The sequence below is a fragment of the Pyrus communis genome, chromosome 1 (genome assembly GCF_963583255.1).
Source record: "Pyrus communis chromosome 1, drPyrComm1.1, whole genome shotgun sequence".
In the NCBI taxonomy this organism is placed as follows: Eukaryota; Viridiplantae; Streptophyta; class Magnoliopsida; order Rosales; family Rosaceae; genus Pyrus; species Pyrus communis.
In genome coordinates, this window is record NC_084803.1 from 16463638 (window position 1) to 16485996 (window position 22359).

The 22359-nt window shown below is 37.6% G+C and overlaps 3 protein-coding genes across 6 annotated transcripts; 2 read left to right on the forward strand and 1 right to left on the reverse strand.

The window, feature by feature from the left end:
- Window positions 1–2040: 2040 nt before the first annotated feature.
- LOC137743122 (CDK5RAP1-like protein) lies at window positions 2041–5658 on the reverse strand. The gene is made up of 3 exons (XM_068483027.1): window positions 5299–5658; window positions 3817–4880; window positions 2041–2997 (listed from the first exon to the last, which is right to left on the reverse strand). Exons 1-3 carry the CDS (start codon window positions 5601–5603, stop codon window positions 2483–2485), a joined length of 1884 nt encoding a protein of 627 aa, XP_068339128.1. The 5' UTR covers window positions 5604–5658; the 3' UTR covers window positions 2041–2482.
- A 919-nt stretch (window positions 5659–6577) lies between these two features.
- Window positions 6578–12337, forward strand: LOC137730965 (D-2-hydroxyglutarate dehydrogenase, mitochondrial). 4 transcript variants are annotated; one of them, XM_068469988.1, is made up of 16 exons: window positions 6578–6741; window positions 7073–7431; window positions 7873–7974; window positions 8165–8212; window positions 8335–8405; window positions 8760–8878; window positions 9126–9221; window positions 9319–9428; window positions 9549–9629; window positions 9978–10078; window positions 10319–10427; window positions 10822–10927; window positions 11131–11216; window positions 11301–11426; window positions 11543–11641; window positions 11955–12337. In XM_068469988.1, exons 1-15 carry the CDS (start codon window positions 6630–6632, stop codon window positions 11633–11635), a joined length of 1719 nt encoding a protein of 572 aa, XP_068326089.1. In that variant the 5' UTR covers window positions 6578–6629; the 3' UTR covers window positions 11636–11641; window positions 11955–12337. The 4 variants fall into 4 exon arrangements, with proteins under 4 accessions (XP_068326089.1, XP_068326099.1, XP_068326105.1 ...); XM_068469998.1 differs by having other exon boundaries at window positions 12043–12337; XM_068470004.1 differs by having other exon boundaries at window positions 12048–12337.
- A 6560-nt stretch (window positions 12338–18897) lies between these two features.
- LOC137730989 (probable ubiquitin-conjugating enzyme E2 18) lies at window positions 18898–21146 on the forward strand. The gene is made up of 6 exons (XM_068470024.1): window positions 18898–19060; window positions 19155–19258; window positions 19541–19643; window positions 19785–19848; window positions 20498–20586; window positions 20811–21146. The coding sequence occupies exons 1-6, from the start codon at window positions 19031–19033 to the stop codon at window positions 20904–20906; spliced, it is 486 nt and encodes a 161-aa protein (XP_068326125.1). The 5' UTR covers window positions 18898–19030; the 3' UTR covers window positions 20907–21146.
- The last annotated feature ends 1213 nt before the right edge of the window (window positions 21147–22359 follow it).

Here is a 22359-nt window from a genome sequence, read left to right on the forward strand (position 1 = left end):
ATATTTCTCAAAAGTCCGGATCACATTATTTTCTAACTGCTTTCACAAGTGATTGGTTTGTACATCATTTACTGTTGGGGGCTTTGGGTCACTGTTCTAAAAATCTTCGCCTAGTGCCGCCTAGGCGTTAGGCAGCTGGCTACCGCTCCAATTAATGCTTAGGCGTTTAAAAATAAAAAAAAATGCGTCTAGAACGCCTAGGCACCCGCCTAGCCTACCTAGACCCACCTAGGTCGCGACTCACTTAAACAGAAAATAGATAACTTTCATTTTGCATATTATTATTTTTCAATAAATTGTAAGAGACTTGTTGCATATTTAAATGAACATGCATTATATCCTTATTCCTCATGTTTTCATTATGTTCCAATACTTCATAATATATATGTCATATTATTTTGTAGTTTATGATAAATTATATATATTTTAAGTATAAGTAGACACTTATTTACACAAAATATAATAGATTTACTTAAATCTGTCTAAACTCTGCCTAACCGCCTAGGCACTAAGCTCCAGCCCGCCGCTCGACTAGTGCCTAGTGTATTTTAGAACCTTGTTTTGGGTCAAAAGGAAGTGTCGGAGTTTGGTAGAGATATGAAAGGGTACCACAAGTTAAAAAGTGTAATCATTTAAGAATTTGCTATTGCCAGAAACACTTGTGCTATAAGAGCTTTTATCAGAAGCATGTCAACCTCAATAAAAAAAAAAAATGCAGATGCTACTTAGAAAAGAGATTTGGATCCCATCCGGATTCAAGTTGTGAAATCTTAAGGATTCTCACATTCTAACGATTTATAGTATATCGTGCGGTCAGAAATTATTTTTAATTTATTTATTTAAAATTAACATAAATAGTACCTAACGAAAACTGATAACACAATATACGATGAACGACCATAATGTGAGGATCCCTATGATTCTCACAAAGAGGATTTGGAGAAGATTCTCATCCTTAGAAAAGCACTTGAGAGCACTTTAACATGGACAATGATTGTCTGCCCTCTCACTTCCAGTGCCTTCCTATTTTGTGTGGTCACAGTCAACATTTTATATTGTTTTTTTATAGAAATAATAAGACAAAAATGAATAGTAATATAAAATGTTGACGTGGCTTAACTGTGACCACACAAACAGGAGGACACGAGAGGGTAGACACTCCTTGTCCCTTTAACAGATGCCTCTTATAAAATTTTACAATCCCTTTTGTTTGCATAAATCGAGAAAGGCTTTTTAGCCAAAAACGGTCCTTAAGATTTGCATAATTCTTCACTTTGGTTTTTAAGATTTGAAATCAATAGAAGTGATCCTGAGATTGTTCATCATCAATCATTTTGGTTCATCCATGAAAAATCTCCATTAAATAAGAATAAATGACAAAAAACCCTCAATTTTTTGTCAATTCATTTTAGCATATTGTTTGTTAAATTGAGGATATTTTTATCATTTTGATCCTCATTTAACATAATTTTTTAGGGAATGACCAAATTGATTGATGGTGGACAATCTCAAAGACTACTTCTATTGATTTCAAATCTTAAAGACCAAAGTGAGGAGTCATGTAAATCTCAAATACCATTTTGACTAAAAAAACCATCCAAAGAAATGATCTATTGTGAATAATGATGCAATGTATAACGGCCCTGTTGAATTCACACATTCATGAAAACCAATGGAAAGGCTATTTCAGAACTTCCTGCCACACGAATGCCGCTACAATGATATTTATGTTGTGAGTTGGTTTCTATCCTATTTTAAGGGATTCAAATTTCATAAAAAGAAATTGTAGCAATAGTTTATCAACTTTAACCCAATTGAAATAATGATCCTTTAACTAAAAACTCATGATCATTGATCCCTTAACTCTATAAAACGTGCAACTATAGTCATTTTCTTCAATTTCGTTAAAACTTTCATTAAAATGAGTTACGTGTCACCCCACATGAGGCTGAATTGAGGGCAAAGATAGAAAATCAAATGAGAAAAATTGTAGCAATAATCCTTCTACTTTAACTCAGTTGTAGAGATGATCATTCTTACATAACTCAATTTAACATAATTCTGAAAGATTTAACAAAAGGGACCATACTTGCATGTTTTAATGAGTTAAGAGACCTATGGTCATGAATTTTTAATCAAGAGACCGTTGCTCCTATTTGGTTAAAGTTAAATGACCATTGCTACAATTTTCTCAATTTGATAAATACCAAAATGCATGTATTTTCATCAGACCGTTGTATCAATACATGCATCAATGCAAACAGTTGCATAGCACCCTAACCCTAAACCCTAACCCTAAACCTTCAAAGAGGGAGACGAAACGCCAATTTGAAACCGATCCTTGTTTTACCAGCATCCACAAATTCTCAACTCCCACACAAGAAGCAGCTGCAAGGTCACCATCGACAAAACATGAATAAACTAATCCGTAGGGATATGCTGTGTAAAAAAGTAAACCTAGGGCATCCATAAAAAGCTCGGTTCAACTTCTACTTCCACAGGCGGCAACAACTTCTTCATCCACATTGTTGTAAAACAAGCTCAATTTACTTATTGCAACAGCCTCTCCAAATAATGATGCTCTTGTAGATTTCAATATACGAACTTCAACGTAATCACCCACTACGGGATTCCTTTCCTCATTTGAATCAGCATCTCGACGTGGTAACAGCACGTTAGCAAAAGAAACTCTATGACCTCTATCACTTTTGCCCATGAGTTCTGTATCTGGAGCTCTCTTGTTAGGTCCTTCTACTAAGACAAGCTGGGTAGTTCCCACCTGTGAGTCGTAACACTGACCTGTGCTCTTACGGAAAGCCTCGATAAGTTCAGTCAGCCTCCTCTGCTTCACATCCTCTGGAACATCATCATCGTAGTTTCTATTTGCATGGGTTTTCTCCCTCATGCTATACGCAAACATGTAAGCCATGTCGTAACCAACAGCCTTTACAAGACTAAGTGTGTCTTCATGGTCCTCCTCCGTTTCCCCACAAAACCCTGTAACAAGAAATAAACATGTTAGATGGGGAAACAATGCATACGCTGAAAGAAAAATGAGATATTGCAGCTTACAATCATCTGGTAACCATAAGAACATGCATAAAAACAATCTTGGGCAAAGAAGGCATGCTAGTGAATACATGTGGAAAATTAACAAGAACCAACAATTCTGCTTTTAAGTTCAGATTTATAAAATCTAGATCAAGAACTGAAAGTCTACTATAAAATTATGTAAGGACATTGAAAAAAAGTGAGAATACGATGCAATTCCTGAGTTAGACAGTAACCATTTTACAAAAAAAGCAAGTAGCATAATCTTAAGAAAACTAGAAAACAATCCACATGAAAATAGGACAAACGTAATTAACAGGTTTGCTGGTGGGATTCCCCAAATGTGGATACAAGAAGTGGCTGAGAACTCTGAACTTTAGTGTAAACAAACATGAACCCACAGGTTAAACATCAAAAGGGAAAGAAAAAGGCATGAGTCTAAGCTGAGCCCGAAGGATCAATTAACTGATCTCATGTGCTGGTAGCGTCCAAAATAAAAAATCGAAGTTGGTCATAAAATTCTGATATCTCATAACAACCTTTAAAGAAAGAAACTAGATGTTGCAAGTAAAGCCCTCCTTTCAAGAATATTTGATCGCTACTATTACCTTGTAAAAGATTTCCCACTGGGCACCACAAATCACACATACAGAAATATAGTAGACATAGAAAACAGAAGCTGAAAGTTTCTTCTCACCGAAGGTTGATTGCAAGTTTTGTAAGCAAGATTACCAAAATATATAAAACATTGATAAGAACACTTGCCACATATGAAATCACTGCTGATGCCCACATCTGGGATAATTCTCCGTATCTTCTGCACAAGATCTAAGTATGCCTCGCGGGTATAACCACGACGCATCCTTTCTAGCACTGCGCTACTCCCAGTTTGTGCAGGCAAATGGATGCTTCTGCAGATATTAGGTCTGTCTCGCATTAAATACAGCAACTCATCAGGGAAATCTTTAGGGTGTGGGGATGTGTATCGGAACCTCATCTCTGGATATTCTGTGGAAAGTCGATCCAAGAGATCAGCAAAACGCGAACCAACTTTCTTCACCTTGCACATGCTGGAAAAGCCTTCACTGTATCTCCAATTATTTCCTGTTTCAACTTCCTTTTCATTCTCAGAGGCATCATTGTAGCTGTTTACATTCTGGCCTAGCAGTGTTACCTCTTTCACGCCTTCATCCCAAAGCTCTCCCACCTCCCTCACAATAGATTCCGCAGGACGTGACCTCTCTCTGCCTCTTGTGAAAGGAACAATGCAAAATGAGCACATATTGTTGCAACCCCTCATAACAGAAACAAAAGCACTAATTGAATTTTTGGAGATTCGAACTGGACTAATATCAGCATAAGTCTCTTCCAGCGAAAGAAGAGTATTGATTCCTTTCTGACCATAGTCCACATCTTCTAATAATCTTGGCAAGTCTCTGTACGCATCAGGCCCGCAAACCACATCAACCATTTTGTCTGAATCGAGTATCTTGTCCTTTAACCTCTCCGCCATACATCCCAAAACTACAACTTTTGGAGGACGTTTGGACTGCGACCTCCCTATTTTAACATTGTCCTTCCATTCCCTCTTAAGAAACCAAAAATAATTAAGCCGATGCCACACCTTCTGTTCCGCATTGTCCCTGATAGCGCAGGTGTTAATAAAAATAACCTCTGCTTTCTCAGGAACATCAACGACTTCACTATACCCAGCATTCTTCATAATAGACAGAACGATCTCCATGTCATTAATATTCATTTGACACCCATAAGTCTCGTGATAGATACGACCTATTGGAGCAATTTCAGCTGCAGTATCATTCACATTCCTATACATGAAAAGAAAAAAAAAATAAAAAAAAAAAAGGAAGAAAAACATAGAAACAAAAGCTAAGCATGAGATACAGTGTGCACGACATATAATTCGGGTGCAAGAACATCGAAAGACATTGATCAACTTTCCTCTATGAACTATCCGGACAATTTCTCCTACAAACATGGCAAAACATCACAAATGCACTAGCATTGCTCACATAAAAATTTCAACTTGAACTTGTATCTCTTATAACTCCACAGCCAGCTAATTTTGGATGTTTAAAAAAGCTGCTTTTGTGCAGCAGATTGTACATCAAAGATCATTACTTTAAGCCTTTCTAAGACAAAACAATTCGAATCATTGCATAAATTCCTAAAAAATTAACAACAACATTGTAAGACACTGTGTGTGGGCGTGAACTGTGGACTCACGGAAGCTGGGCTTCAGCACCGGCGAGAGCAGCTTGAGCGACGAAGTGGCGGAGGCTGGGGCCACCGGACTGGACGGAGAGAGAAGCATTGGTGCTGGAATTCGAGAAGTTTCTGGAGATACTGCGGCCAAGACTCCTCCTTTGCGGCTGAGGCGGCAGCTGCTGGCGGTGGTGGAAACTGGACTTCTCCGGTCCCCAATTGAGGAACCTCAGAGTGAAGCGGCACGGCCTCTGGAACTTGAGACGGAGAGCGCAGTGCGGCTGGTTCAGGATCGAGGACAACGACGACGCCATCGACGACGCCATAGGTGAGATTGTGTTCGCGCTTCTCGGTTTTATGCGTCAGAGAGAATTGGATAGGGCCATAGGGGTTACGAATACTGTCAGGAACCCGGTGATGGTGTGAGAGACGACATGTCGTTTCAAATGGGCCGGCCCTACAAGGTTTCTCACTTGTCACTTGAGAATATCATAAATGGCACCTGAACTTTCAGTTTTTTATAATTACCATATGAACTAAATCTTTTTTACAAATAAACATTCAAACTGATAAACTTTATAGGCCATGTAGGTCCATCACCAACATAATCGATATTGTTTTAAATTAATTACCTTTTATTAAGTGGTGGATAATCGTAGTTTGTCACCAGTTGTCCCTCTTTTTTAAAAAGAACAAAAATCACCTATTACTGATTGGATATTAAGTGTTGGGTTTATAAAAAAAAAGTCTTAGTGATATTAGGGGTAAAAACTCCTATATATTGATTGGATATTATTTCGTTGTATTATCGATGTGTGATCCAATTATTATCCAACCCAAACTTCATATTTTGTTACGTTTTGGCATCCAATCTGCTCGATCACCTTATCTATTGTGCCACACGTGACACGAAGCTCAACTTTTTGTAGAAGGGGATGCGACCCGCTATATGTAAGACTTTCCTTGTGTTATGGTCTTTGTTTTTCACTTAAGAGTGATATTAGACGATTAAATTTGTAAACAAAATTTTATAAATTAAATAACATGAAAATTGATGATTGGACTATTACTTAAGTATTGATAAATGTGCTCATTTTATATTAATGACACAACATTTGGTTTGCCAATTTAGTTTAAGTGGACGTGTGACATAGGTGCCGAAGGGTACAAGGGTCTAAAATTTGAGTGCTTAATTGCAAAATCTCCTGATTTCATGTGGTAATTTCACAAAAATGAACATGTTTTAGGTGCTATTTCTGCAAATCTTCCAACATGGAGTATACCAAAATCATTTCCAACTGGAAGCTCAAACTCAGAAACTGAAACAGAAAAAAACTGAACAAGTCACAACAATGGAGAGGGTGAGAGCCAGTAATCGTCTCCTCAGATACTCCTGCAATAAGTCACTCTTTGATCGTCAATATAATCCCAGTTCTCAGAATTCAATCCACAACTCCCCTTCGGGTAATTCACAATCCAAAAGCTCCAATTTTTCTTATCGCTAATTTATTTATTTATTTAATTTTTGATGTTCTAGCTTTTTTTGTTAGTTCGTTTATTTGTTTATTGATGTTCTAGCTGAAATTGCTATGAAAAATTTAAGGCATGTGATTATTTACTATGGTTGAGAAATGCTTCATTTGGTTGATCGGGGATGGCATTGAAGAAAATGTAAAGATGAATTTTTGTTTTGTTTTTGGGTTATTGGAGTTCAAAGATTGTGCTTAATTTGTTAAACTAATGATTTTTGGATTAATTTCTTGTAGAAATAATAAGAAATTGAACTCTTGAATAGGTTATTCTCATGGTTTTGTCAACAAGTGTGGAGATTTCCATCTCTACAATGGTAATCACAAGTGGAGTGTCCAGACATGTTTCGGATTCTTAAGATATCGGGGAGAAACTTTTCGGGATTCTGTCGAAAAGCGTCGTCTTGACTCCCGGTGCCGAGGTTTTGGTTCATTGGCGGCGAAGGTTGAGAGGAACCCGTCTTTTTCCACGTTGAATGCTGATGATATCAGCTATTTTAAGGGAGTATTAGGGGAGAAGACTGTAGTTCAAGAGGAAGAGAGGCTGGCCATTGCAAATACAGACTGGATGCACAAATACAAAGGCTCGAGTAAGCTTCTGCTGCAACCTCAGAGCACTGAGGAGGTTGACTTCTTCCTCTTCAGTAGTCTTATTATTACCATACAAGTTTCCAGGATTCTTTTAACTTTTAAACTTTTAAAAGTGGGACCGGCCTTCTTCCTACCATTGTGGTGAAGTGTGGAAGCATGAATCCTCATTGTTGTGGGTTCGAAGGCTGGTATCCTCAATGGAAATATGATCATACACGTACACAAATCCTTGTTCTTCCTTCCAATGAGGTATTACAAAATACCTCTGTTTTAAAAAGCCACTCAGTACTATGGTCTAGTGGTATTCCTCTTCACTTGTAAGTGGGAGGTCTTAGGTTCCATTCTCGCCAAAGGCGAATTTGAACCACATTATTGCTAGCCCATTGTGAGGCTAAGTCCACCCCGATATTGCCTTCTGTATTTTAAAATATATTACCGAATTAAGGGGTTTTATGCATTTATTTCTTCCTTGCAGGTGTCACAAATTCTTAAATATTGTAACTCCAGATGCTTGGCTGTTGTTCCCCAAGGCGGAAATACTGGTCTTGTGGGCGGAAGTGTTCCAGTTTTCGATGAAGTAATGCGGTTTGTTCTGCTTATTTGATGAATGAGTGGTTGCTGATGGAATTTTCTACCATCTGCCTATATATAAAAAACGAAAGCTATATCTGAATGTTTTGTTGAGACAGATTTTTATAGTACGCATAATCTGTGTGGTTTCGTAAAAAATTTTCACCTGAATAACCTTCGGTGGTGTTATTTTGCAGGTCATTATCAATATGAGTTTGATGAATAACATTATATCTTTTGACCAGGTAGACATGCAGTGATATTTATTTCTTTTTGGCGATCCAACAAATTTTTAAGTCAATTTTACCGATGGTTGCGACAATGGAATGCATGCTTGTAAAGTAATCTTCTATTGCCAACTTTTCAGGTGAGTGGTATACTGGTATGTGAGGCAGGATGCATATTGGAAAATCTGATTACTTTTTTGGACAACCAAGGGTAAGTATCTATAATTTATAATTTTCTTTGCTGATAGGACCTGCACTTTCCAAATATCTCTACCAATATGCTAGGATCAAATGCTATAGAACAGAGATACAGTTTTTATTTTTTAGTTATATCCTCCCTTATAACCTCGTCCTGACCTGCCCACTGCCCTTCGTAATTAAATGCTTCCTTGTAGAATTCTTACCTCTGGTTGCGCAACTTGCTTATAATTTAGTTTTGGCATATATACTGTTTTGAACTGTTAGATTGTTATCAGGCACATTTCCCCTCTTTTTAAATTACACCTGATCAAAATCTTGGTAGTTTTATCCTTGTCATATTTAAGCACTTTATGCTTCCATTCAGATTTACTATGCCACTGGACTTAGGTGCAAAAGGAAGCTGCCAGATTGGTGGAAATGTTTCAACCAATGCAGGTGGTTTGCGCCTTGTTCGCTATGGATCACTTCATGGAAACGTACTTGGTAAGAAACACACATAACTTTGATGTTTGACATTCATCTGCTTCAAAAATCATTGTTTATCTGAGTTTAGAATCCACATAACTTTAACCAATAATTATTGACTTAGGTTACGAATTCTTGTTTTGACTTCTGAAGTATTTTAGAGCTGCTAGAAACTTGGTCATGGTTAATTTTAATGACCTGGTTCTTAGTAATTCTTTTGTCAATAGTTGTTCTGCACTGAAGTATATTTTACCGTATCTTGCAGGTATAGAAGCTGTTTTGGCTGATGGTAATGTTATTGACATGCTTGGAACTTTACGCAAAGATAATACTGGGTATGACCTAAAGCATTTGTTCATAGGTATTTACTGAACACTTCATTTTTTCTTTCTATGTAGAAGACTGCAGTTCTTTTAGTGAGGGTTGCACCTTATAATTTTTGTTTATCACTGACACAGGAAGTGAAGGATCTTTGGGTATTGTGACCAAAGTTTCTATACTTACCCCTCCAAAGTTATTCTCAGTAAATGTAGCTTTCCTTGCATGCCAAGATTACTTTAGCTGTCAAGTAAGATAGTTTCGTTGCACTGGAAATTCTCATCCTTCTTCATAAGTGTTACTAAATTAAACCCAGTAGGATGCAGATGTTGATACCCAGTAATTGTTTTCCCTCGATAATGTTTATCAGAAACTTCTAGTGGAAGCAAAGAGGAAGCTTGGGGAGATTCTATCGGCTTTTGAATTCTTGGATAGCCAGTCACTGGATTTGGTCAGCTTTCTGTGACCAACTACATCTTTTCTTTACTAGTGCATATCAGGCTTTCATCTTCAGGCTTCATCTTTCTTCGCATTTTTGAATTTTGAAGAAACGTGCAGTTAACATATCTATATTTGACTGCAAAAGTATATTACCTCTTCTATTTTGACTTCGATGACAATATGCTCCAGTACAAATATCAAGTGCATAGCACTGGGAAAGTTGGATAATTTGTGCAACGAAATTTGGCTGTTTTTGGACATAGCCTGAAACATTGACCAAAGAAAAAGAAAGCATAACCTAGAAAACCCTGCTGCCTTATCACTGTTTCATTGAAGCTTATTATACTTTACGTAACAGGTTCTGAATCACTTGGATGGCGTCCGGAATCCATTACCTCCCACAATGCACAACTTTTATGTTTTGATTGAGACAACAGGCAGTGATGAAACTTATGACAGGTTGGCATCTTTTTCTTTATTCACCCGCGTGAGTGACAGAGCTTTTACCCTCACTTGTATTATTTTTTTTTTAGCATTGAGGTCTAGTTCCTCACATCTAATTTTTAAATGAATTGTGGTTAAAAATGACGAGACTGACACGCCACTTAAAATATAATCTCCACAGTATCTTTGGTTTGTAATTAACAATAAGCAGGATGCGAATATTTATATAAAACTACGTGAGTTGTTTGGATACAGACAGAAGCTTGAAGCCTTCCTACTACATGCAATGGAAGCTGGTTTGGTTTCTGATGGTGCTCTAGCACAAGACATAAACCAAGCATCATCATTCTGGCGTATTCGTGAGGTAATATTTTCTCCTATTGTGGTTAACGAATGCGATGCTTTGCATTCGACAGTCAGGAGTCGATACGTAATGTTCATATAGAAACTACTTTTTTTCTCTCTGCTAAACCTGCATTTTACTGTCTGTTCCCAGCTATTGTTGTTGACAGTTGATACTAAACGTTCATTTTTCTGGTTGACTGTCTTTAGCTCAATAAAAAAATCTCTATCATTTTCTTGTCATTAACAGCTGTTTAGTACAAGAAGCAATAATTTCAGCCATCATGTCATTAAAACCTTCATGGATAGTCTTTGCCTCAAATAATTTTTTCATATACACAAAGAAGCAAATATTTCCATCTTTTCTTAAACATCTTAAGTATGTCCTTCAGTCGGTCTTCTATTTGTGGTGGCAGGGAGTGCCAGAAGCTTTGATGAAAGCTGGAGCTGTTTACAAATATGATCTATCATTACCTGTTGAAAAGATGTATGATCTTGTCGAGGAAATGAGAAAAAGACTTAGTAAGTAAATGCATCTTGTTTGCTTACGATATGTGAATTATTTCTCAGCTTCTTGCTGCAGTGGCCATGTGACCTATTTAGGGTTGGGTGGTTAGGTTGTGGGCGTAATGTGAACTTGCGATATCTATATTTCTTTGTATTTGGAGGATAGTATTTTATATAATTATTTTTAAGTTTTAAGTTTTTGTATTTTAAATGTTTAGGTGATTCAGCTAACATAATTGGATATGGCCACCTTGGAGATGGTAATTTGCATCTCAATATTTCAGCTCCACAGTACGATGATAGGGTAAGTTCCTTCTACCATTAGTCAAAGAGCTACTTATATATTCAATTTGTTGCGGTGTATTTAATATCGTCAACGAATTAGCAGATTTTGACGCAAATTGAACCATTTGTCTACGAGTGGACTTCTAAGCACCGTGGGAGCATTAGTGCAGAGCATGGCCTTGGACTGATGAAAGCTAATGAGATTTTCTACAGCAAGCCAACTGATACGGTGAGTGTTATTTAAAATGAGATGGAGAGTGACCTGTTTGGTTTCCCTCTGTTTCCCGCTTCGAAGATGTGCAGTTTCTTTATAGAAGTGTGTAAACATATGATCTACATGGACAGGTGACACTGATGGCTTCCATCAAGAAAATGCTGGACCCGAAAGGGATACTCAACCCGTACAAAGTTCTTCCGCACTCCTTTAGTTCCAGCTGAATTAAGGTTTGTGAATAATCTTTTCCGTTCTTAATGTTTACACAATCATTTCCTCAAGACTGGTCTTGCATTGGTTTGTGAATCTAATATGTGTAGAGCAAAAATGGCCACTGACCGACTCAAAGCCAAAACATGGAATTTTAGAGCTGACAAACTATGATGGACAACATTTTCCAGAACATTGGATTCGATGTTCTATAAAAATCTTATGTAACTAAAATTGAGAAACAAGATATCCAACTTGCTACGAGTCTTATATCCTGAATTGTAACTGCTTACCGAATAATGTAGCTCAAGCTTTTAGAGTTACTTTGTGCAGATGAAACCGAGGCTTTCATCATCTTTACCCTCGAGTTGTCTCTTGTCCATTGCAACTTTACACAGCTAACTCATGTTTATGTCAACAGTTCAGTCGCTCTGGCACCCTCGAACTCCTGCTGCTAAATTTCAAATCCTAGCTCATGGCGCTCGCAAACCAATATCACAGGTTGAATCTTCCCAACAACAATTGCTTCGAATTGGAATGGCTTGTTCTCGTATTATGGGATTATGCTTAGTGCATGGTGCTTGCACTTGAGGATTGTATGCTTCATTTCTTGGTGTGAGTTAAGGCCTTTGCCTTTGGTTGTCACTTTCGTTGTACCAGTAATAAGTGGGAGTACTTAGCTTCCGAAAATAATATAAATCAAAAGTTATTGGCTATGGCAAAGCGCGATGCCTTTAAACATTACACGATTCTGAAATCGCACGGAAACATGACACGATTTGATCGCTACTCTTAAGATAATTCTGATCAATGGTTATGATGAGGAGAGGAAAAGAATACTTGTAATAGGTGTTAAGAATCAAACATTGGAAGATTGAATTCCTAATGGACAAATTGTCCGGGAACATTCCATTAATCAAGGTAGTAGTATGCTTGTAACGACTTGTCCTCAGATATTTCGGTTTTTATAATTTTATAGTGTGAATTTAAGAAAATGTCCTTCGGGGAAAAAACGTTGATTTTTGTTGACCTTCATGTCGTGTCACGTAAGGTTCTTTTCCTTGGCGTATTCTTGTAGTACTTGTTGTTACGAACACGTAGGTGTGAACATAATTGAGTTCGGAGTAAAAACGAAGCTTCTAAGAATTTTTGAACGTAAGGGCATTTTGGTAATTTTCCAAGTAGATATATTTTCCACTTCGGACCACTCCCTGGCTGACACTTGGTAGGTTTTCTCCCAGGGTGCCCTTTTCTCATCCCATGACTTCTCTCTCCCTAGAACTCTCTTCTCTCATCTTCGCTCTCTCTCTTACTCTCAGCCTTTTCTCATCTCTCTCTTTGCAAATGCAGAGATCATGCCACACCACACCTTTCTCCTGTGAGCCACCCTAAAGACCACCACCTCAACTCAAAGTTCTCTCTCTCACTTTAACTCTCTCAAATTCTCTCAGCTACCTCTTTCACTCTCATTCTCTGTAAACATACACGCCACATCACTACCACCATTCGCTATTCCGATGAGTACCCCCACTTCACGGACTCTCTCCCCGATGATCGATGATGGACTCACGAACCCAGACCAGGCCGAGAAACCCCTTGTTTTCCCTCTCTCCCTCCTTGCATAGTACCATCACTATGCAAAACCGAATCCAACGAGTTATCGTCATCCTCCACGAAGGTAAGTCACAAACCATCCTTCGATCTTCTTCCCACGTGGTCTAGATTACATAGTTGTTGAATAAAAATGATTTTGGTGAAGGTTTAAACACGAAAACAACTCGGGAAAGTGTTTTCCAGATTTTCCGGTGAGGTCCGATGGCTTTCGAGCCATTTTCCGGCCGCATCTTATTCCCATTTAGGTATATTCCAAATCTATGTCTTCCTAGCTTTAATTTGGTTTTTAAATGGTGAGTTTTGATTAAGATTAGAAGCTAAACAGAGTCAGGGAAGTTTTCCGGCCAAAATTTCTAGTTTCCAAGTTTCTTCTTCGTGGGTTCGGCTAACCCGTGAGCCCAATCGGATCCAACCCGACCCGCAACCCATGATCATACCCAACCCAATAACTAGACCTAATCCAATAACCTGACCCAAACCTTTAGCCTATGTAAACCAAACCCTTGCCTCATTAACACTAACCCGGATCTAACCCAGCAACCGGCCCAACCCAGCAACCCAAAACCCAGATCTGACCTGGATCTAACCCAACCCAAACCTAATGCCCTGTTGTCCATGGTCAGCGTGTGGGTAAGTATGGCGGGCTATCATGGCCAACGCGTGGAGCACACACGCCTTCGTCGAAGGTACTGTGCTCCGCTACGTGGACGGTGGTGTCGGTGAATTTTTGGACAACTTTTCAGGCGACCCATATTGGTACTTGCACTAGCGTGTAGCCTCCTGAGCCGCCACTCCGTGGTGGCGCATGGGGGAACCTGAGGTCCTTTCTTAGGTTTTTCGACGTGCCAAATCCGAATTCATTGTCCGTTTTCCCAAATTTTATCGTTTTGATAGAGTTTTAATAAATGGCCTCCATTTGTGCTTAGGTGCGTCGGTGGGAATTAACACCGTCCTTTCTAGTTTGAGCGGCTTTCCGGTAACAAAATATCTATGAGTGGACCCTTTCTTAACTTGCATGTTTTTATAAAATGCTAGGCTTGTATTCACAAAAAGCATGATTTCATGATTTTACGTTTTATGCATTATTTATGATTTATCGAATTTACGTTTTATGAAAGGTTATGAATTATTGGATTTCCACTTTATGAAATATTATGGATTTACGAATATGGTTTATGATATGATGCTTTGAGCTTTTGAGCTCCGATGATTTGACTTGGAAGGATTATGTTTTACGTTTTCGGTGCTTATCTAATGGGTTATCATACAACACTTACACACAATCGAGTATGTAGATGTATATGGCCATAGGACATAGTTGAGAATATTTATGACATACTCCCAACTTCACTAGCCACGGCCAATGTCGGTGTGTTATGTATATATATGTATATTTCTTCTCTGATGCAACCTAGAGTCGTACAGCTTCACCTTCGGGTGATGGACCTCTATATTTCTTCTCTGGCGTAACATAGAGTTGTACAGCTTCATCTTCAGGTGATGGACCCACTATATATACATATATATGTTTCTTCTTTGCTATAACCTATAGTTGTACGGTTTCACCTTCGGGTGGCGTAACCCGGTGTCATACAGCTTCACCTTCGGGTGATAATTATGCCTTCAAGCCACTATGATACCCCTAGTTGAGTACATCATTGATGTGATTTACAGATGTTCTACAGATTTTCCTTCAGGCAACTAGATTACCATTATTAAGCACTGGTTTACACGTACATGTTTTATGAATGTTTTTCATGGCATGCTAGAGTTTTCAGAAAACCTACTATGTAGTACCATATATGTGTTTTCAAAACAGAGGGTTAGTATGTTCAGAAAGAAAATGATTTTCATATTACTAGTACTATTATTATAAACTTTGGTTCACTCACCTTTTGGTTTTGCTCCCCTTTTAGGAGTTAGAGTCGAGGCACATGATCTTGGCGTCAGGATACATCCGCATAGATATCTTTGAGTCTTCTCGATGTAGAACCCACTTTCTTTGTAATGTCATTTATTTTAAAATATTCCTTTTGTACTCTTCTTGATTAGTTGTATGCTCTGAACACGTTCCTGCAATTGCATACTTCATTATATTCAAATTTACATATTTTACTTACGTTCGTTCTTTTTAAATATAACTTGCATGCATGTTGAAATGGCTTCGTCACCCTCGGGTGTTGACCAGCACGTACCTACCCTGGTATATGGGGATATCAGGGTCGCGGTGTGTCAATGCTAATCCTAATTACACACATTGGTTTTCTTTACATGGTAGAAAGATTCAAGGATACTAGTCTTTTTAGGGTTTTATATTAAGGGCTGGTTTGATATTGTTGTGATTTGAAAAAAAAATTGCTTCTGTTGTGCTGTGAGAATAAACAATTGTGAAATAAAGTAGTAGAGTGTTTGGTAAACTTTTTTCTAAAAATGCTTTTGGAGAAAAAAAAAAACAATATTATAGTGTTTGGTAAACTTTTATGTAAAACAGCTGTGACTGTGTGAAATGACCAAAAAGGGTATAATACTAGATGTGCCATTAATTTAATTTTCTTAACAAATAAAGGTGAATTACTAACTATACTTTATTTTTAAAAGAAAAATATTTATAAACTTTATCTTAAACATATAATCCAACGTTTAACAAGAAATCATAATCTAACATTCAACATATAATCCAACATTTATAATATCTGTTGATGCACAAAATCGGCAGGGACTTTGGTACAACAGAAAGTGTCAAGTTTGTGACCTTCGTTAGGTTGCTCTGGTCATTAGTGTGGATAAGTATGTAAATGAATAGAGATAGGGAAGCAAACAACACAAGATGTACGTGGTTCACCCAGATTGGCTACGTCCACGGAGTAGAGAAGTTCTCATTAGTTGTGAAAGGTTTACACAAATACATAGGTTCAAGCTCTCTTTTAGTGAGTCCTAGTGAATAGTTTAGTACAAATGACATTAGGGATTATTGTGGGAGAATGATCCCCTTTTATAGAAGAGAGTTTCTAGCTTTGTTCTGACATTGACACGTGTCGTGTTGTGATTGGCCTCTGATATTGACACGTGTCGCGCTGTGATTGGCTTCTGATACCGACATGTGTCGTGTTGTGATTGGCCTCCTGGTTGGAGGAAAAGTCTTGTGGGTCCTTGACGGTATGTTGTTGACCGGTACTTAGTAGTTTCGGGATTGGTCAAGTATGGTACAAACAATATCTATTTACTATACAACTATTACTCTTTATCTTTTCTTTTATTATGGAATTATAATTTTTTATTCTATTTTCTTCTCCAAGATTCGATTCTCCTCTTTTGCAAAACCTGTATTTTCTTTCCTCCTTCGCCACCCATTCCCTCTCTCATCCTTTTCTCTTTGTCTCTCTTTGCCATATCTTAAGGAAGGCTGGGTTGCCGACATATTCCGCTCCCTTATTGAAGACCACCACCGCAACAACACCAATCACAATCCCTCGAACACAATCCCTACTCTCTCGATGGAGATTTGTGAGAAGCTTGGTGACTAACTCGATGAGCGACTCAGTTGTCCATGGATGTGAATCGTTGACTTGAATTGGAGAAAGAGAGGATCTGAGTCTTCGGCTATAATCTAAATTGTGTATTGACTGGATATGATGGGTGTTGTGAGGTCCAAACTCGAGAAGGCTCTCGGTGACCAATTTCCAGAAGGCGAGTGATACTTCGGACTCGAGAATTTTGGCAATACCTGCTATTGTAACAACGTTTTGCAGGTTTCAATTCTGCATCCTCCAAATTCAATCGTTTTATTAGTGAAATTTTGAAATTAGGGTTTTGATTTTATCGAAATTGTGTAAATTAATGGTAGAACGAGAATTACGTGCAGCATATGCAAATTTTGAGCTGTGGATGTTTTGAAATTAAGTAACAGAGAAGAGATGGGTGAGGGTAGGTTTGGGAATTTGGAAGTTTCATTTAATGAACACTATTCATCCGTGTTTTGGCGAAAAGAAGCCGGTCTTTTAAAGCTCATTTTTTATGCTTCACGTTTTCAGCTTTTTTCACCCAAAACTGTGAAAATAAGCTGTTTTTAAGTGTTTACCAAACATCTTTTTGAGCTCATCTTTTTTTTATACCAACTTTTTATAAAAACACATCAATACCAAATCAGTACTAAGGAGTTCTGACCTTGTACCTAGTTTATTTCTACCCACCGTCGGCATTAGGCTAATCCGAATGGCTTAAAGAAACTGATCTTCCTTTAACTGCTTAGTGTGGAAATTCAAACACTACTAAAAGCAATTTTCGAGCAGAAAGTTGCCTCAGCTGCCCCTTAGGTTTGATTTGGTTTTTAATTCGGCCGACCATGTAGAATCATGGTTACAACAATAGTTTAAAAACCTCAATGTTAAAAGAGATTTCAAGTTCGAATCTTTCCAAGCCGCTGACAAATAATATTGAACCTAATACATGAAGTTGGGTGAAAGTGGAACCTTAGTTAATAAAATACACAAACTGCCTTTCGGCTTTTCACTTTCTAAGCAAAGTGGCCACTGGCCAAGGCATATACTGAAATAAGAAAGGATAATTTGCCACTTTGGTCTGATGACAACGAATCACGTACAAAGTTGTCACATTAGGATCTAATTCCCAAAATTTATTGAAAAAAAAGAGTTTTAACGAAAAATTCATAGTACTGTTCACTTTAACGAAAAATCACATTTTTACACTAAAAAATCAATCATGGTACCATTCACTTTACCCTTTATTTTGTCCTTATCATTAAAACTCAAAATTTTCAAACCATTTTCATTAGTTTTCCTTTAAAAAAAAGGTCAAATAAAAACTAGAGAGAGTAACCATCATGGCTGAGTAATTGGAAACGAATTTCAAGTTCGTATTACACACGGTACGTCTTAGATTCAATTCATGGTGCTGGTGTATCACATGGTGGTGGTTAGGGAAAGCTGAAATGTCTCTATGAGTCTTCTCGACCCCCAAAATGATGAACTGCCGTGGCGAATAACTGGTTCTCTTATTAGAAGACAAAACAACATCGTGTGGCGAGGCACGCATCAAGAGAGCCTACTTGGCGAAGAAAACATATGCGAATAAAGAATGGGAAGTGTTATTGGCACTTCAAAAATCTCATTTTACACTCCTCACAAGTGTATTTTTCTTTCATAATATAGAAAGTTTGAAATGTAAAATGATATTTTTGAAGGCTAATAAGACCATCTTCAATGGTTGAGCTAAAAACCAAATATTTTAGCCTGAAAAATTTAGCTTTTAGCCCAGAAACAGCTTTTTTGCTCTAACCGTTCTAGCCTAAAATTTTAGCCCAAGATTATTAAAGAATGAACTTAGGCTATTTTTTTGTTAAATTAAATTAAAAAAAATAAAATAAATATGTAGACTATCGTAAATTAATTTTATGAATATTTTAATCTAAAAAAATTTAAATTCCGATAAATATTGGATGGAGTTTACTTCGATTTCTAGGCTAAATTTTGGGGGGAATTTAGCCTTGGTTTAGCATTTAGCCCAAAATTTTCCCTTGGGTTGGATTGGATTTGGAGGAAATTTTGGAGAATAATTTGGCTTTTAGCCCACCATTGGAGTTGGTCTAACAATTGGCTAAAGAATAAGAAAGATATAAAAGTAAAGAAATTGGACATGGGGAACACCCAACACCGGTTGTGAAACCAATCGTGGCCGCCCCGTCCCCTCCCTTTGTCCCTTTCCCCGTCTCCCCCTCTCTCTCCCTCGTTAACACCTCCACATTCTCTCTCTCTCTCTCTCTCTCTCTCTCTCCAAGCATGACCAGCTCCTCCGCCTCCGGCCGCAAGGTTTGCCCTAATTTCACACCCAATCACTTTTCCATGCAATTTCTGTTTCTGGGTTTTGTTTTTTGATTGGGTTTTTGGGTTTTGGATTTTTCAGACTTTGAGTAAGATTGCTTGCAATAGGCTCCAGAAAGAGCTTCTGGAGTGGCAGGTCAATCCTCCCGCGGGCTTCAAGCACAAAGTCACCGATAATCTCCAAAGGTCTTCTCTTTTATTCTTCTACTTTCTGTTTGTTTATCGAGAAAGGATAATTCATTGGAATTGGAGGAATAGTAGGATTCAGAATTTACATAGTCTTATACTTATTGGGTCTTTGGTTTTGGGTTTAAATTACCCCCTTTTAAACTGTTTTGACGAGGGAGATTGAAATTCAACTGCTTAGGGTTTATGTTGTGTATTTTTGCCTTCAATGTTTGTGTTTTTCTGCTGCAATTACTTTGGTTCAATTCAATTACTGTGTTTTGGGGATTTGTGATCCAAAAGGTGGGTGATTGAAGTCAATGGAGCTCCTGGAACTCTCTATTCTAATGAGACCTTTCAGCTTCAGGTTGATTTTCCTGAGCATTACCCAATGGAAGCCCCGCAGGTCTGTGCAAATCCATCTGATTGTGTGATATGAATTTGCTTCAACATATATTTGCAAATTAGTTGTCTTGCGTAGTTTTGATTTTCATAAAGCTGGTGACTTAACTGGTTTTGGTGTGTAAACTTGTGGCGGCTTGAACAGGTTATATTTGTCCCTCCAGCTCCACTACATCCTCATATTTATAGCAATGGTCATATTTGTCTAGGTAATCTATGGGTTTCATTTAAGCTTTTGATATCTGATTTGTATTTAATTACATCACAAAAATCTTTCTTTTGCTGGATTGCTTCACTCACTCATTTGTTGAAACTTGTCCTTATAATGGACTTACATCTTCCGTTGTTGCTTCTCTTTTTTTTTGTTTAATGCATAATTTATCATCATTGTTTGAAACATGTGGTAAGTGTTGCCTGAAAGTGTTGTACCTTTATCTCAATCTCTTGCTGCAAAAATGTAGTTTTCAGCTAGCTAAACAAATTTTGTTTGAGATAATAAATTATTTTTCTGGTATTGCCTAGTAAAGCTTGGCAATGGAAATCCAACTGAGTATTGATTTTTGCTGTAGGTTTGGTTGGTCACTGCCTTTCTGAATATGTTCAGTCTGTTAACTGAGCTAAATTTGTATTTACCAGAGATTTGAATAATTATAGTAGATACTAAACCGGGGATGGTATACCTTAACAACATCTTTAGGTTGTCATTACTTACTGCGTGCTGTATCAAACAGTATCTTGAACCATTATGAATCCAATGAGTGAAAGTTTTAGTTATACTGTATTTAAGACAATATATTGTTTCATTTTACCCTCACGGCCTCACATGATGTGATCTATTGTTGATATGGAATTTTGTAGATATTTTGTACGATTCATGGTCACCAGCCATGACTGTTAGTTCCATCTGTATTAGCATTCTCTCCATGCTATCAAGCTCCACCGTGAAGGTTTGTGTTGTACTTCTCTAATTTTTGCATTTTTGGTGATTTCAGTTCTTTTAACTAGCAAGCTAGATCGTGTCCCGTCATTTATTCTGCTAAAACATTCAAACAGGGAAATAACCAATCATTATTTTGTGAAAGATGGACATTCTGATTATGAATTAAATGGTCTAATAGATTGTGAATATTTTGGGGATGCGTATCTGAAGCCCTTTTGTGTATGCCTGCAGCAACGCCCGGAAGATAATGACCGGTATGTAAAGAATTGTAGAAATGGCAGATCTCCCAAGGAAACGAGGTGGTGGTTCCATGACGATAAAGTGTAATAACCATGCACTGTCTTCCGTCATTTGTCAAGAAATTAGAGTAATTGGCTTTCCTGTTCGAAGGACAACGAAGACAAACGAAAAGAAGCAATTATCCCAATTGCTGAGTAACTCTTATAAATTGACAATGCCCGGTACTTGTAAAGAGAAGGGAACAATTTGTGTTTCGACTGATTTGTAAGGAACAAACTGAGGTCAGAAGTTGGTATAAGCTTTCATAATTTAAGCCCCTTTTCTTCCTGAGTGTTTTTTCTAGACTTAAATGCTCGCCTCTCGTAAGGGAAGTGATTACTGTTGGCATGTGTCTTCCTGGATTGTTATACCATACTAATACTGTCGTGTGTTGAGTGTTTTTCGTGTGTTTTCATAGCAAACGCTTTATTGGAGGCGTTCTAGCTGAGTATTTTCAGTCTTGTGATTGTGTATGATTAGTCTACGTATACTCGTCTCACGAAACACATTTGCTGCTTTAGGGATTTGTTACCATTGATGAGAAGTGATGCTGCTTTTTAGCTTTAGGGATTTGTACCAATTTGTGTGCAGTATTCAGGTTAAGTCGTTTATTTTCTGAGCAACTCTGGAAGTGAAGATCTGTGAATCTCTTTCGTCTTTCAAGGTATACAATTTTTCTTGAATGTGCAATATTCAGGGAAAGTTGTTCAATTTAGCACACTGCCTTGCTGTAAAACGATCAATCTCTTCTTCCTTACATGCCCACGCACACGCATGATCTCGTTCAGCAGCCATCAAAATTCCATCTTTATACTTGAGAGCCACAACAGATGTACCTGTTACATATGGGTACCTTCAAGCAAAAAAATTTTAAAAAAATAGCAACACAAAAAATCTAAAATTAAAGGATTGAAATTTTCATACAAAAAGCTAAATCCTCAAAACCCCAAATACCCAAATCCCCATACAAACCAAAATACACATGAAAAAGTAAAAATGAAACATTAAGAAAGCATACAGGGTTCTCTGCGAGCCTTCAGGATTGCACAGTAGGCCGGGTTTGGATTGGTTCGACTCCACCAGCTGCTCAAAGATAATTAGAAAAGTTAAATCAAACTAACTAAGCAAAAATCTGGGATTTGGGAAATCGAATGGGTGCTTGAAACTTACACTCATTTTTGTTTAGGGAGATTTTGAAATCGCAGCTTTAAGTTTCCCGCACCTCCGTTCTGTAGTAATTTGCTCTGGCCTGCGATGTGGGCTTCTTTGGTACATTTGAATGAGTTTGTGACCAAAAATACAAAGAAAGAGGGTACAAAAAATTATTATTTTCTTTTCGCTCAATAAATTGCAGGTTAGTCCAGGTGGAAATGGACTGAAATTTTAGGCCCAACAATATTTTATGACCAGCCCAGTTTATATAATCTGATAGCTTTGAGTCTACGTTGTATTAAATTAATAAAATAATTAAAAGAAAACAACCCCACATTGGGAGAGTTAA

Bases quoted from the DNA above. Each gene is read 5' to 3' on its own strand.
- LOC137730965 (XM_068469988.1), top strand. From the start codon at position 6,630: ATGGAGAGGGTGAGAGCCAGTAATCGTCTCCTCAGATACTCCTGCAAT. The intron at 7,432-7,872 runs GTTGACTTCTTC...TCTTCCTTGCAG, and splicing joins AACCTCAGAGCACTGAGGAG to GTGTCACAAATTCTTAAATA. The intron at 7,975-8,164 runs GTAATGCGGTTT...GTTATTTTGCAG, and splicing joins GTGTTCCAGTTTTCGATGAA to GTCATTATCAATATGAGTTT.
- LOC137730989 (XM_068470024.1), top strand. From the start codon at position 19,031: ATGACCAGCTCCTCCGCCTCCGGCCGCAAG. The intron at 19,259-19,540 runs GTCTTCTCTTTT...GTGATCCAAAAG, and splicing joins GTCACCGATAATCTCCAAAG to GTGGGTGATTGAAGTCAATG. The intron at 19,849-20,497 runs GTAATCTATGGG...GGAATTTTGTAG, and splicing joins CAATGGTCATATTTGTCTAG to ATATTTTGTACGATTCATGG.
- LOC137743122 (XM_068483027.1), bottom strand. From the start codon at position 5,603: ATGGCGTCGTCGATGGCGTCGTCGTTGTCCTCGATCCTGAACCAGCCG. The intron at 4,881-5,298 runs GTGAGTCCACAG...TTTCATGTATAG, and splicing joins GGTGCTGAAGCCCAGCTTCC to GAATGTGAATGATACTGCAG. The intron at 2,998-3,816 runs GCAAGTGTTCTT...TTCTTGTTACAG, and splicing joins CAGCAGTGATTTCATATGTG to GGTTTTGTGGGGAAACGGAG.